The sequence below is a fragment of the Tachysurus vachellii genome, chromosome 11, assembly GCF_030014155.1.
Source record: "Tachysurus vachellii isolate PV-2020 chromosome 11, HZAU_Pvac_v1, whole genome shotgun sequence".
NCBI classification, from domain to species: Eukaryota; Metazoa; Chordata; class Actinopteri; order Siluriformes; family Bagridae; genus Tachysurus; species Tachysurus vachellii.
Genome location: NC_083470.1, coordinates 815,001 through 830,000, shown reverse-complemented (window position 1 = coordinate 830,000; position 15,000 = coordinate 815,001). Strand labels below are relative to the sequence as shown.

The 15,000-nt window shown below is 40.7% G+C and overlaps 2 protein-coding genes across 5 annotated transcripts in view; both read left to right on the top strand.

The window, feature by feature from the left end:
- si:dkeyp-110g5.4 (uncharacterized protein LOC561637 homolog) overlaps positions 1-11,260 on the top strand; it is a 12,960-nt gene extending 1,700 nt beyond the window's left edge. Inside the window, exons 2-5 of one of the 4 annotated variants that reach the window (XM_060881032.1) lie at positions 4,708-5,003; positions 5,890-5,961; positions 6,058-6,257; positions 6,450-11,260. In XM_060881032.1, coding sequence (XP_060737015.1) covers positions 4,733-5,003; positions 5,890-5,961; positions 6,058-6,257; positions 6,450-8,849 — 2,943 coding nt within the window. In that variant the 5' untranslated portion in view covers positions 4,708-4,732 and the 3' untranslated portion in view covers positions 8,850-11,260. Of the gene's footprint in view, positions 1-4,707; positions 5,004-5,889; positions 6,258-6,449 lie in introns of all 4 variants that reach the window. The other 3 variants (XM_060881031.1, XM_060881030.1, XM_060881028.1) reach the window with 3 other exon arrangements.
- A 3,630-nt stretch (positions 11,261-14,890) lies between these two features.
- The window catches only part of igf3 (insulin-like growth factor 3), a 5,022-nt gene continuing 4,912 nt past the window's right edge, over positions 14,891-15,000 (top strand). Inside the window, exon 1 of the mRNA XM_060881435.1 lies at positions 14,891-15,000. This exon is cut by the window's right edge and continues 72 nt beyond it. The gene's annotated coding sequence lies outside the window, so the exon portion shown is untranslated.

Sequence of the window (15,000 nt, the reverse complement as noted above, 5' to 3'; positions counted from 1 at the left end):
ATATCTTATAGCCAAAATATCGCCATATAAAAGAGGTAGCATTTTTTCTGGCCACCAGTACAGTGTCCGTCTGCTCGGCATCCATCTTCACCCGTTCCGCGCTGCACACCAGAAAAAGTCACGACATGACCATACGCGCCACACGCGCCACACGTGCCACACGTGCCACACGTGCCACACGTGCCACACGCGCCACTGCCTAAACTGAAACTCACTGGTCTTTTTTTTTTTATAAGGCCAACCTTAAAAATATTTTGGTTTGCAGTAACAGTAAAAAAAAAAAAAAAGGGTCGGTAGGTAGGTCTATATATTTTTTTGTTTTTTCAAGTTTTAATGTAAAAAAAAAAGTACAATTTTGGTGATGGTGATTACGTAGGTACGTATGACTTTAAACAAATTAGCATATCGTGACGTCACTGACTGGGTCTTCATCCCGTGCCTTCGGGCGCATCGTTTCAAACCTTATTTTGATGCTTATTTTAGATGTATTATGGTGCCCGAACCTGTTATTATTATTTTATTGCTTTTGTGTTAGTTGTTTGAAGAGTAAAAAAAAAAAAAAGGTCGGTCTTAACGCAAATTTACAACCAGCAAGTCGGTCGGACTTAAAGCAAAAAAAAAAAATAAAAATTGAGTCGGTCCTAAATTGACAGGGTCGGTCGGGTTACAGCAAACAAGAATATTTTTAAGGACGTCCTCAGCGGATAGTGGTGTATGAAATAGACAAACAGCTTTCAGAGAGAATGTGTTGTCATGTCCACACATGCATTTATTTATTATTTATTTATTTCATAAAATCGCAGCATTTTGCGTCATATAATCGCACAGGCTTGATATCGCGATTGCGATATGATTAATCGTGCAGCACTACTTTATATCATACAGAAATAAAGTAAGAATGTGTGAAGTCTATATGTGATTAACATTATAACATTAACACTATAACATTAACATTATAACATTAACACTAACACTATAACATTAACACTATGACATTAACACTATAACATTAACACTATAACACTAACATTATAACATTAACACTAACACTATAACATTAACACTATAACATTAACATTATAACATTAACACTATAACACTAACACTATAACATTAACACTATAACACACACTATAACACTATAACATTAACACTATAACACTAACATTATAACATTAAAACTAACACTATAACATTAACACTATAACACTAACACTATAACACTAACACTATAACATTAACACTATAACACTAACACTAACATTATAACATTAACACTAACATTAACACCATAACACTATAACTGTCAGGACTCAGCCCGGACTTTGCCCGTGTGCCGTTTGTTTACGTTCCGTGTCACGTGTCTGTCACGTGTCTGATCCGCCCTTGTCTCTTCCTCCCCGCCTCTGTTGTCTTCGGTTGTCATCCTGTCTCCAGTCTGTCTCCAGTTTGTCTCCAGTCTGTCTCCAGTCTGTCTCTAGTCTGTCTCCAGTCTGTCTCCAGTCTGTCTCCAGTCTGTCTCCAGTCTGTCTCCAGTCTGTCTCTAGTCTGTCTCCAGTCTGTCTCCAGTCTGTCTCCAGTCTGTCTCTAGTCTGTCTCCAGTCTGTCTCCAGTCTGTCTCTAGTCTGTCTCTAGTCTGTCTCCAGTCTGTCTCCAGTCTGTCTCTAGTCTGTCTCCAGTCTGTCTCTAGTCTGTCTCCAGTCTGTTTCTAGTCTGTCTCCAGTCTGTCTCTAGTCTGTGTCTATGTTCCGTCTTCTTTTTGTTAATAAATCCTGTTTATTTTAGCTGTCCTGCATTTGGGTCCGTTTTTATCCCCGCGTTTCTGACAATAACATTAACACTATAACACTAACACACACACTAACACTATAACACTAACACACACTGTAACACTAACACACACACTACCACTATAACAGTAACACTAACACATACACTACCACTATAACACTAACACACACTGTAACACTAACACATACACTACCACTATAACACTAACACACACTGTAACACTAACACACACACTACCACTATAACAGTAACACTAACACATACACTAACACTATAACACTAACACACACTGTAACACTAACACACACACTACCACTATAACACTAACACACACTGTAACACTAACACATACACTAACACTATAACACTAACACATACACTAACACTATAACACTAACACACCCACTAACACTATAACACTAACACATACACTAACACTATAACACTTACACATACATTAACACTATAACACTAACACATACACTAACACTGTATGAGAGAAAGTGGAAGAAATCACAACTTGATGCAGATCTTGATTCTTACCGAACACTCATGGCCAAGTTCTCCTCAGATGTGACTTCTGCCAAGACTTCCTTCTACAAGGAAAAGCTTGAAGCTTCCTCACATGACCCTCGGAAATTCCACAACATCATCTCTTCTCTGCTCAACCCCCCGGCTCCACCTTCTTCATCCTCCCTGACTGCAGAAGACTTTGCTTCTTTCTACCAGGAGAAGATTGAGGAAATCTGCCGGACCTTCACTTCAGCCCCGACTGCACTTATATCTCAGAGTATGGATTCCCCTACACCTTTGTTGTCACATTTCTCAACTGTAACAGCAGAAGAGATTCTAAAACTCATCCAGTCTTGCAATCCTACCACCTGCCCATTGGATCCACTCCCTTCCACTTTGCTGCAGACCATCTCGCAAGACCTTCTGCCCTTCATTACAACTATCACCAATAGATCCATAGCATCTGGTCAGGTACCAACTACCTTCAAGAGAGCAAGGGTTATTCCCATCCTGAAGAAACCTGCTCTGGATCCATCAGACATCAGTAACTACAGACCGGTATCACTTCTCTCGTTTCTTTCAAAAATTCTTGAACGCATTGTCTATAATAATAATTTATCAACTCTGTCTCTCTCTCACAGAACAACCTCCAAGACCCCAACAGTCTGGCTTTAAAGCAGCTCATTCCACAGAGACAGCCCTTTTAGATGTCTCTGAGAAACTACATGCTGCTAGATCAGCCAAACTGTCATCCGTCCTTATCCTCCTTGACCTTTCAGCAGCGTTTGATACGGTCAACCATAAGACTCTCTTAGCCACCCTCAGGAGTCTTGGGATATGCGGATCAGCTTGGGAATGGTTCGCTTCCTACCTGGAAGGACGCTCATATCAGGTAACATGGAGGGGAGTGACATCTGCTCCACGCAGACTCTCCACTGGTGTCCCACAGGGCTCAGTACTTGGTCCTCTTCTTTTCTCCCTGTATACTCACTCTCTTGGTGAAGTTATTTCCTCACATGGGTTCTCTTACCACTGCTATGCTGATGATACACAACTTATCTTCTCTTTCCCACCCGCAGATGCCACAGCTTCTGACCGGATCTCTGCATGTCTGGCAGAAATTTCATCATGGATGCCTGCTCATCAGTTAAAGCTTAATCCTAGTAAAACTGAGCTGCTCTTCATCCCAGGTGATTCATCCCCAGGTCATGATCTTGCTATATCCTTGCACAACGATCTGATCTCCCCTTCAGCCACAGCTCGCAACCTTGGGGTAACCATGGACAATTAACTGTCCTTTTCCTCTCATGTTGCTAATGTGACTCGCTCATGTCAGTTTCTTCTCTACAACATTAGAAGGATTCGACCATTTCTGTCCACACAGGCTGCTCAGGTACTTGTTCAGTCTCTTGTCATTTCTAGACTGGATTACTGTAACACACTGCTGGCAGGTCTACATATGAACACAATCCGTCCTCTGCTAATGATCAAAAATGCAGCTGCACGGCTTGTTTTCAACCTGCCAAAGTTCTCCACACCACCCCGCTGCTGCGATCCCTCCACTGGCTTCCGGTAGCTGCACGCATCAGATTCAAAACACTGATGCTGGCCTACAAAGCCAAAAATGGACCAGCTCCTTCTTACCTCAAAGCCCTCACAACTCCTCACACTGCACCCCGCACCCTCCGATCTACCAGCACTGCTCGACTGGTCCCACCATCTCTCAGGGTAAGAGGTAAGTTTACTACAAGACTCTTCTGTTCTGGCACCAAGGTGGTGGAATGAACTTCCCCTAGAGGTCCGGACAGCTGAGTCCCTGGATATTTTCAAGCGGCGGTTGAAGACCTACTTCTTCAGGAAACACTTCAACTAGCACTTCTTTCCTTATCTTTTGCATTTAAAAAAAAAAAAACACACCTTTGACACTTTCATTGTAACTCTGAACAAATGTTTTAAACTCATGGTATCTTAAGTATGTAACTTAGTGATCCAGCTTTAATGTATTCAATGTTAGAGATTTAAGCACTTATGTACGTCGCTCTGGATAAGGGCGTCTGCCAAATGCTGTAAATGTAAATGTAAATGTAACACTATAACACTAACACATACTCTAACACTATAACACTAACACATACACTAACACTATAACACTAACACATGCACTAAATATAACACGATGATGAAATCATATGATAATGATGATGGTGATGAAGGTGATGATGATTGTGATGATGATGATGATGATGATGTTAACAATGACACCGATGATGACATTGGCAGGGGTGTCATTGTGAGGTTGATGGTGATGATGTTAACAATGATAATAAAGGTTATGATGAAGGTGGTGATGATGGTGATGATGATTATGGCGGTGGTGATGATGATGATGATTTGTATGTGTAGTGTGAGTGTTAGCTCTCGGCTCATCATGACGTCAGTGGCAGACACGGTGGTCTTCATCCCGGAGCAGGCGTGTGTCCTCACGGTTCCTGTTCACTCACTGCCTTCATCCATCACCAAGAAGATGTGGGCGTGTCCCGTTCAGTCCGACCGGCCGGCTGTGTTCATCTCCCCTGTGGAGCTGAGGGAGAAAGGAACCACCCAGGAACCCTCACCTTTAACCCCAGGGCAGTTCTTCCTGCCGGTTGTGACGTCTAACCACAGAGCTTTCAGGATCCTCAGGGACTTTCTACATTCACGTAATTTATACACTTTTATAATGAATAAAGTGTTTGTTTTTATATCAGTAGATTTGATTCCTTTGTTTACTTTTTTTATTCCTAAAAATAGGGTTTATTTTTTTTAGATGAAAAGCAAATATAATTATATTTGCATAATTTAATATTAATATTAATATAATATAATTTTTATATATAAATATAGTTTTGTTTACTTTTATTTATTTATTTACAATTATTTAAGAAAACACTTCTTTTATAAATCTAACAAAATTATTACAAAAACATCTAAAAAGTAATCATTTCGATATTTACTTTATACTTTAAACTTTATATATTATATATTATTCATTATTTAAAAGGTTTTAAGGATTTAAATTAAATTTGACTTTAAACTTGAATTTTATTATTTAAATGAATTGTTAATCATTTATTGTTTATTACTTATTGATGAAATTAAATAAAATATGCTTTAAAAATAATATATTTATTTAATGAAATGTTTCACATCATAATTAGATTTTAGTATTTAATGTATTTGTAACATCATAAAAAACGTTATTTATTAGTCAGGAACTTCTGGGTCGGTTCTCTGTCAGGCCACTAGAGGGGGCGCTGGCAGAGATTTTGGTTTTGAGGTCATGTCTTTTCCCACCTGTTGCCTGTTAATGTGTTGCCCTGTTTATACCTGCCCTTATGTATCTGTCTCTGTTTGTCATTGTTTGTGTCTCGTTTCTGTCGTGTGTGTTCATGTGTTTATTTTGCCGTGTTAAGTTAGTTTTGTGTCTTACGGTATATAATAACTGTGTTAAGTTGTATTGTTACTGACTCCGATTCCTCTGTATGCAGGATGTGAGAGGTTTGTGTGTTTATTTGTTTGTTTGTTGTTTACTTTTTTATTGTCCAGGTGAGAACTCGCTGCAGCGTCCAGGTGAGAACTCGCTGCAGGGTCCTGGTGAGAACTCGCTGCAGCGTCCAGGTGAGAACTCGCTGCAGCGTCCAGGTGAGAACTCGCTGCAGGGTCCAGGTGAGAACTCGCTGCAGGGTCCAGGTGAGAACTCGCTGCAGGGTCCAGGTGAGAACTCGCTGCAGGATCCTGGTGAGAACTCACGAGCGTGTTCTGCGTTCTCAAAAAGGAAGAACGCCATTATTCTTTTTGATACCAAGATTTTCTTCATTGTAAGAGAAGCAAAGGCACCTGATTGGCTACTGGAGAAGCCAAGCCCCGCCTCACCTGAACGTGAAGCTCCGCCCCCAAATTCACAGAGTAAAACAGTACGTTATTGTCCTTACTGCCTGCACTGATCTCTGTATATTTATATTTATATATAACACCTTTATATTAGATAGAAATACAAACATTCTTTAAAAACGTCTTTTAATATATATATATATATACATTTCTAATGCACAAATATGAGTGTGTTCGTTAAGAGCTGATTAAAAGGCTGTTCCTTTTATTCCCAGCAGGACGATGACATCGCTGACAGGAAGAGGAGTAAAGATGGTGCTGATGCTGCAGAGGATCATGGGAAATGTGTGCTAGAGGAGAGAGAACCTGATGCGATGATGGACGGAGTGAATACACCGACGAAAGACGTGAGCACCAACACACCAAGAGCTGGCAACCATCTCACAAAGCTGAAGGAGGAGGTGGAGGAGGAGAGCAGCCATAATGCTGCGGGTTTAACGAGTGAGGAAAGACGTGACAACGAGACCAGATCAGCTGCAGAAACTCACACAGGAAACGAAAAGAGTTCATCAGATAACGAGCATAAAATTAAAATGAGTGAAGAGAAGAGTTCAGTAGTCAAACCTACATGCTGCAAACGTCTCCTTTTCACCAGCGGTCAGAGTTCATCAGGAACAGACGCAAACGAGCGACAAGATAAAAGAAAGGTTAAAGGTCAAATCTGCGACTCGGCCTTCGTCAGCGCTGCCGAGATCGTAGACGTGAACGCAGATGATCGAGATTCCCAGAACAACACAGAAGATTCGAACAAAGACATGGAGAATACTAAAAGATCGAGAGAAGGTCAGAGGTCACACAAAGAGAGTGCCGTCGAGATCATCGACATAAGCGACGATGAAGATCACATTCCCGTCACAAGCTCAGGCGACGAGAACACGGTCGGAACAAACGCTAGCCAAGTGGAGAAACTGCTGGAACGATGCGAAATTATCAAACGCAGAATAAGCGACTGTGTTAAATTACAGGTTTCAGCTCTTGAACGTAAAAATGCAAGTCACGATGTCACCATGGAAACGGGTGCCGATCACAACGAGCTGATAATCGTCGACGACTTGAATCAAAACCCAAGTAGCAGTAAACATCATGGTAACAGGACGAAGTCTAAAAGAGAAGGTTGTGAAAGTGCTGTTCAGATCTTAGACCTGGACGATGATCAAGTTTTACTCAAAAGTCTAAAAAACTCAAATCGAGACGCAGCAAAAACTTCTAAAAGTCCGAGCGAGGCGGAGCAGAGGGCGTGTCCGAGCGAGGCGGAGCAGAGGGCGTGTCCGAGCGAGGCGGAGCAGAGGGCGTGTCCAAGGGAGGCGGAGCAGAGGGCGTGTCCGAGCGAGGCGGAGCAGAGGGCGTGTCCGAGCGAGGCGGAGCAGAGGGCGTGTCCGAGCGAGGCGGAGCAGAGGGCGTGTCCGAGCGAGGCGGAGCAGAGGGCGTGTCCGAGCGAGGCGGAGCAGAGGGCGTGTCCGAGCGTGCCGGGGGAAAGCGTGGTGAAGATCCTGTACCTTAGCGATGATGATGATGAGGTCATCATAACTGATAGAGAGTTCAGAAACTCACATGGACCTCAGATCAGCGATAAAGCTAACGGATGTAAACGGAGGATTAGCGGCGGAACGACGGAGGACACGGATTCAGACGTAGCGACTAAACGATGTAAACCTGACGAGAATGCTGAGTTGTTTCAGTGTAAACGTTCAGAAAGTGCTGTAGATACAAGGTCTCAGGTTAAAAATCATACCGGTGATGTTGAGATCATCGAGGTTGATGATGATGATGATGATGATGATGATGATGATGATGTTAAAATCTTTGAGCGTGACGGTGAAATCACCGAGCTGCACACTGAGAGTCAGACCACACTGGAGATAATAAAAAGCTGTAAACGGGACGTTTCTGATAGCCACAGAAGTGACGGGCTGAAGTTGGGTGTTGAAAGTGACGTTGAGGATCAGAGGATCAACGCTGAAGATGCTTCAGACGAACACTTCAAATCAGACAGAGTCCTGAGTCCAGCTGGAAAACCTGGAGAAAGGTTTAAAGATGAGGATGAAGATCTGATAAATAAGAAACTTTCCCCTGGAGCTGATGTTAATGAAGCTAAAGCTTTGTACAGTAGAAGTGTGGTGCAGCTGATGAGGGTCCAGGACCATGATCAGGATCTGAGTGGAGATGATGCAGAGTCTAATCATGACATTAGTAAGACTTTAGCTGCTGAAGGTCCAGTCAGTAAAGTTCAGAGTTCTGATCAATATAAAAACGTTCAAACTGCGACTGCTCGAGTAATCGCCGTAAAGCCGAAGGTGACAGATGATGTCTGGGTTTCGTCAAATGTTAGTGACATTCTGAGTGCAGCTGAGGATCCAGCTTGTGAAGGTCCTCAGGTCGCTGATGTCTTGGATTCATCTGCATTGTTTGAACATAGTGAGTTTGGAGAAGAAAAATCTGAAGCTACCAATCAGAGCTCACGTGATGAGGGAGCAGGTGTGTGGCTCCGCCCAGCGTCTCCTCACTGGATTACGGATTACGTTATGCTGAGAAGGCAGGAGAACATCAGCTGTACCCGAGAGAAACTCAGGAGGATGGAGGAGAAACTTAACACTCTGAGGAACTCACAGCACTGACGAGAACGTTCAGGAACGCTCAGGAACGTTCGGCTGATTTTTGTTGCATAACTGCGAAAATACATCAGATTAACAATCAGCTTGTGGAAAACATCTACTTTATACTACAGCATGTGAAACACACACACACACACAAATACGCGCGCACACACTCACACATGCACCACAGAATACGCACACTTACACACACTCACACACACACTCACACACACACACACACACACAAATACGCGCGCACACACTCACACATGCACCACAGAATACGCACACTTACACACACTCACACACACACTCACACACACACACACACACACACAAATACGCGCGCACACACTCACACATGCACCACAGAATACGCACACTTACACACACACACACACACACACACACACACTCACACACACACACACACACACACACACAAACAAATACGCACGCACACTCACAAATGCACCACAGAATACGCACACTTACACACACTCACACACACACACACACACACACACACACAAACAAATACGCACGCACACTCACACATGCACCACAGAATGCACACACTTACACACACACACACACACACACTCACACACACACACACACACACAAATACGCACGCACACACTCACACATGCACCACAGAATACACACACCTACACACACACACTCTCACACTCACACACACACACACAAATACGCACGCACACACTCACACATGCACCACAGAATATCCCCCATCAAAATGGTACAATTTGCCTTAAAAACTATAAATTGTTTCATTTAAAAAGGCTTTAAAAGGATATCGTCGCTGTCGGGCGGAAACCTCGTATGTCCAAATTCGGTCAATTTCATATTTTTTCACATATCGATGCTATTGGTCAGTCCCCACGTGGGTCTGTTATTTTTACAAGTTATTAACCGATCTAAAGTCTTGAAAATAGCTTGAGCACAAATCTCATAACTCCATTGGACACTTCAACTGTCCACCTCTTCCTCACTCCGTGTGAGAGCTTCACGTCATATTTCTCCTCAAGAAGAGTCGCAACGAATCAACACGTCTTCTGAGGTAAATGTCTTCAAAACACTGGGCTCAAAGAAAAAAAATCTTGACCCCCGCTAGTTCTGGTGCTCGTCTGAGGACAGGAATTTAGCGCAAGACAATCCACTGTAACGTGGACTAAACCCTGTGCACTGCAGATAAGGTACGGCGTTTTTTTAATGTCCTGAAAAATAACGGTTTTGGAGATACGAGGATTCTGTCTGACAGCGACAATATGAAAGACTTGTGTACGTTTAGACCCTTAATTTTGTATATATTTGTTATTTCGTAGTAATTTTATAAAATACCGGCACTGTACTATGAAAGCCCATGCAAATGAACTCGTCCTCTGTAGAGGTCACGGTATCAAACTGCAAAAAAAAGTGTTTTAAAATGCCAAATACACAAATATGAATATAAGGTTAATAAAATATCACAAAATACTTAAAGTGAACATTACATTATTTTATACATTAACAACAGCCTTTCAAAAATCTGTCATCAATTCATGTTATTTTTCAAATCCGAAATAAATCAGGCATATTTTGGTCAGCTTTAACCCTGAGGACCCCTTTGTTTTTTGTCTGTTAATGGATGCAGCAGTCCAACACATGGCCTCGTAAGTTTTACTTTTTATTAAATAATCAGCAAACAAGTTGAAATCCCTGTGGTCACAGCTTTAATGTGTCAACACTGTCTTCAAAGTAGGGATGATTTTAATCAAGAATTTTGAAATAAAAGTTGGTATTTTGGTGTAGTTTAGTGGCAGCTGACCACTGAGGAAAATCAAAATGGCTACCATTTATTAGACATGATTAAGTTGTAAAAACATGTTGTTTTGTCAACTCCGTCAGACGTCAACTCTGTCAGATATTTTGTCTGACGGTGTTGACATGTAAGCTGTCGGAGTGGAAAAGTGCTCCCAAATACTTATTAAGTAATGCTAGAAATTACTTTTGTAGACAAAAATATACCTGTGCCAAACAGATTAATTTCTGTTATTAGAAAACTAAGATTTTATTTTAAAATATTATTTTTAAATAGATGACTTACACAGAATATTGAAGAAAAAACAGCCAATAAGAGCCCAGATTAAATATGAACTCCTTCTATACTCTTTAAAATTCATCCTAAATTGAAAATGTAAGAAGCTTCTTTGAAAAAATGACGCGTACGGTTTTGCAATTTCTAGGCAAAGGGTGACTGCACTTCAGATGATAAAAGATAACAGAGTTTTGATTTATTTTGGATGCTTTTAGTCACCAATATAATTCTCACAGTTACATTTGTGTTATGCCGTAGTTTGGACGAGTTTATTATTTATCTGTAATATGGAAAAAAATATATAAATAAAGAACAAGTGAGTGACCGTAAACTTTTGAATGGTAGTTTATAACAACTACATAACATGATATTATGATCTAAGTATACATGTTGATTGACTTACAATATCTTAATATATTTTATCTCTACTGTAGGCAGACATGGCTAAACCAAAACTGTCAGTGGAGGAGCAAAGAAAAAGAAACAGGAGAGAAAGAATTAACAGTGACCCAGAAAGCAGAAGAGACCAGTTAGAAAAGGAGAGACAAAGATGGAAGGACAGGGTCTAAAAAAAAAGTAAAACAAGTGGGAGAATTAGGACCAAGAATCCCTGTGTTAAAGTATAGATGGAATCACAACAGACATTTCGACCCATTTAGATTTACAGAAACACTGACATTATGAGTCTGATTGTTCAATTTTTTCAGTGAGTCTTTGGAAGTAGTCAGGAAATGCATGGGGAGAATTCTGGATCCTGTTACACATTTGTACACTATTAACACTATTACATACTTTTCTTAGTTAGATCTCAGCTTATTGTGTCCTTTTTCAAATCAGTTGTTCGATTTACAGTTTAGTTTGAATATAGATGAGCAACAGAGGAGCTTCAGATACATTTGCTTTTTTCTTTTGATACCAGGAACATTTTGACATTTTCATGTGTGCCTTAAAGATCCTGTCACCAGGTACTCTTTGTTTGAAGTTTGATACCCTTTCCCTTGATACTCCATTCTATGTTAAAACTAGGTAAATATCTTTAATCGGTTTATTCCTCGATTAGTTTGTCAACACTGGGTCTTAACTGGATGGTCGGACTTTCTGTGTCAATTGTGGTGACTCTGAGTCCTCCTCTGCTCCTCTCTCTTGTGGGGTCCCACAAGGCTCAGTTTTAGGCCCTCTTCTTTTCTCTTTGTATTTACTCCCACTAGGATCAATAATCAGGAAGCATGGCATGTCTTTCCACTTCTACGCAGATGATAGCCAGATTTATGTGCCTCTGACACTGTCAGACCGTTACTCGAGTGTCTTGCTGATATCCAGGCCTGGATGTCTCTTAATTTTTTGAGTTTTAATGTAAAAAAGACAGGTGATGGTTTTTGGTGGCACCACTGGGACTCCTTCGGTTGATTTGGGAGCCTTGGCCCAGTACAACAAACAGACCATCACTAATCTAGGGGTTAAAATCAATGCTGACCTTAAGCTTGACTGTCAGATCAGGGCAGTTGTTAAATCAAGCCAAAGTAAAGGCATTTCTTTTGAGGCATCACTTTGAGACAGTAATCCACGCCTTTGTCACCACTCGGCTGGATTACTGTAACGCACTGTACTGTATGTGAGGGTTAGTGGGTCTTCTGTTGCTCGTCTGCAGATGGTTCAAAACGCTGCAGCACATCTGTTAATTTTAGCGTCACTTCATTGGCTGCCCATACATTTTAGGATCCATTTTAAAATTCTCTTATTTGTTTTTAAATCTTTAAGTGGTCTTGCCCCACCCTTGCCCCACCCTTGCCCCACCCTTGCTCCACCCTACATTTCTGAGCTGTTACACCCTTATACACCCACCCGTTCTCTCAGGTCAGCTGATCAACTGCTCCTGAATGTGCCCAAGACAAAACGGAAGCTTAGATGGCACCGTGCCTTTGCTATAATAGCTCCTAAAATGTGGAACGATCTGCCATTAGTCAGGTCTCTTTATTGTCTTCTTTTAAGGCGCTTCTTAAAACCCACCTTTTTTTACTTGGCTTTTAACACCTGATTTTGACAAGATGTTTCTTAGTTTGTTTTCTTGTTTTTATGTCTCGTATGTGTTGGGTTGGGTATTTTATGTGTATATATGTTCTTCTGTACAGCACTCTGGTCAACTTTGGTTGTTTTAAAGTGCTTTATAAATAAAGTTTGATTGATTGATTGATTGATTGAACACCGTCAATTGTGTGTCAACACCGTTAGTTGTGTGTCAACACCGTAAGATGGAGATTTTTTATTTTTATAAAAAAAGTATGTTTCTTTTGTTCAATTGAGTGTGTTCATACATTAAATACGTTTTGTTCATGTATATATTAAAAATGAAAAAAATCAGTAAACTAAATGAAGGTCATTTAAAATGGCTAATTCCAAAACAATGGAAAATAATATTAAAAGTGTATACAATAGAATTTATCACCTAACCTTGCTAAGGCACACCATTTCTACACACTTAAAGACTTTACAGTGTTGTTGAATTGATCAAACACACAGAAAACATATTTTCATGTCAGACAGAGTTAACAAATGTCAACTTAATAAGCGAGTAAATGTACATTTTTATATAAAGTGATTAAATAAAAAAACTGTTCCTTTTCATGGTGATAGATGAGACCCGTGTTTATGAAGATATCCAGTTAAAATTAATGTAGGATCGATTTTTTGTTTGTCACTTTTCAAAAGTACTTTTGTCCCTTATCTCAAGAGTCGGTGATATATTTCTGTACAAGTTCACACTGAAGCTGTGGAAGTTTTCTCTTCTTATTCTGTTGGTGTTGGAGTTAATGATGAGCTCAGAGACATAACACCATCTCACAACGTCTCACAACGTCTCACAACATCTCACAGAACAGCTTTTAAATAATCTGGAACATCAGTAAAGACCAGAATTTTGTGGAACATTTTGTAAAGATTCCTCTTCTTATTGAACTTTATAATTGACTGTATAAATATCACAAGAATCACAAACTTTATACGGTTATGGAAGAAGGTACAGAGGTCACATGACTTTTCTATAAAACTGAAACAAAGATTCCTTTCATCCGTCCGTTTCTCTTCATTCTCTCTCTCTCTCTCTCTCTCTCTCTCTCTCTCTCTCTCTCTCTCTCTCTCTCTGTGTCTCTCTCTCTCTTTGTCTCTCTCTGTCTCTCTCCCCTCCTCTCTCTCTCTCTCTCTCTCTCTCTCTCTCTCTCTCTCTCTCTCTCTCTCTCTCTCTCTCTGTGTCTCTCTCTCTTTGTCTCTCTCTGTCTCTCTCTTTGTCTCTCTCTGTCTGTCTCTCTCTCTCTCTCTCTGTCTCTCTCTTTGTCTCTCTCTCTCTCTTTGTCTCTCTCTCTCTCTCTCTCTCTCTCTCTCTGTGTCTCTCTCTCTCTCTCTCTCTCTCTCTCTCTCTCTCTCTCTCTCTCTCTCTCTCTCTCTCTCTCTCTCCAGTTTTTGAAATCATATCATTATTAGTGTTGAGACTCTTATTAATAAACAGGTTTCTGCTGCTGATGTTGTTGATGAAGCTGATTGTGTTAATCTGAGTGACCCACATGCAGCTAATCACATCATTACATTTTGTCTGTACACAGAACCACAGTAAACACACTGATTGTCAAAGTGTGTGTGTGTGTTTATTTATCTTGTTTTTGGTTCACGTCAAAAGCTTTTCATTATCTTCAACTAGAACTGTTTTTATTCATTTATCAATGATCCACACACACATACACAACACACACATTTAATATCTGGACATTAGATGATGTTCTACATCTCTTTAATTTAAAAATGTGAAATTTACACATGAAAGAAATTTAAAGTAATAGAAGTTCTTTATGGTGCTAATGAAGCTAATAGGTAAATGGAAATAGTCTTACACACACACACACACACACACACACACATAGCCTGTACACAGTTCAGCAGGGAGCACACTGCTGGCTAATTACTACATTGTGTGTGTGTGTGTGTGTGTGTGTGTGTGTAGACAGGGTGTTAGATTAGGGTGTGTGTTGAAGGTCCAGCTCCTCCTCTCTGACTATAAGACACACACACTCAAACACGTCTTTC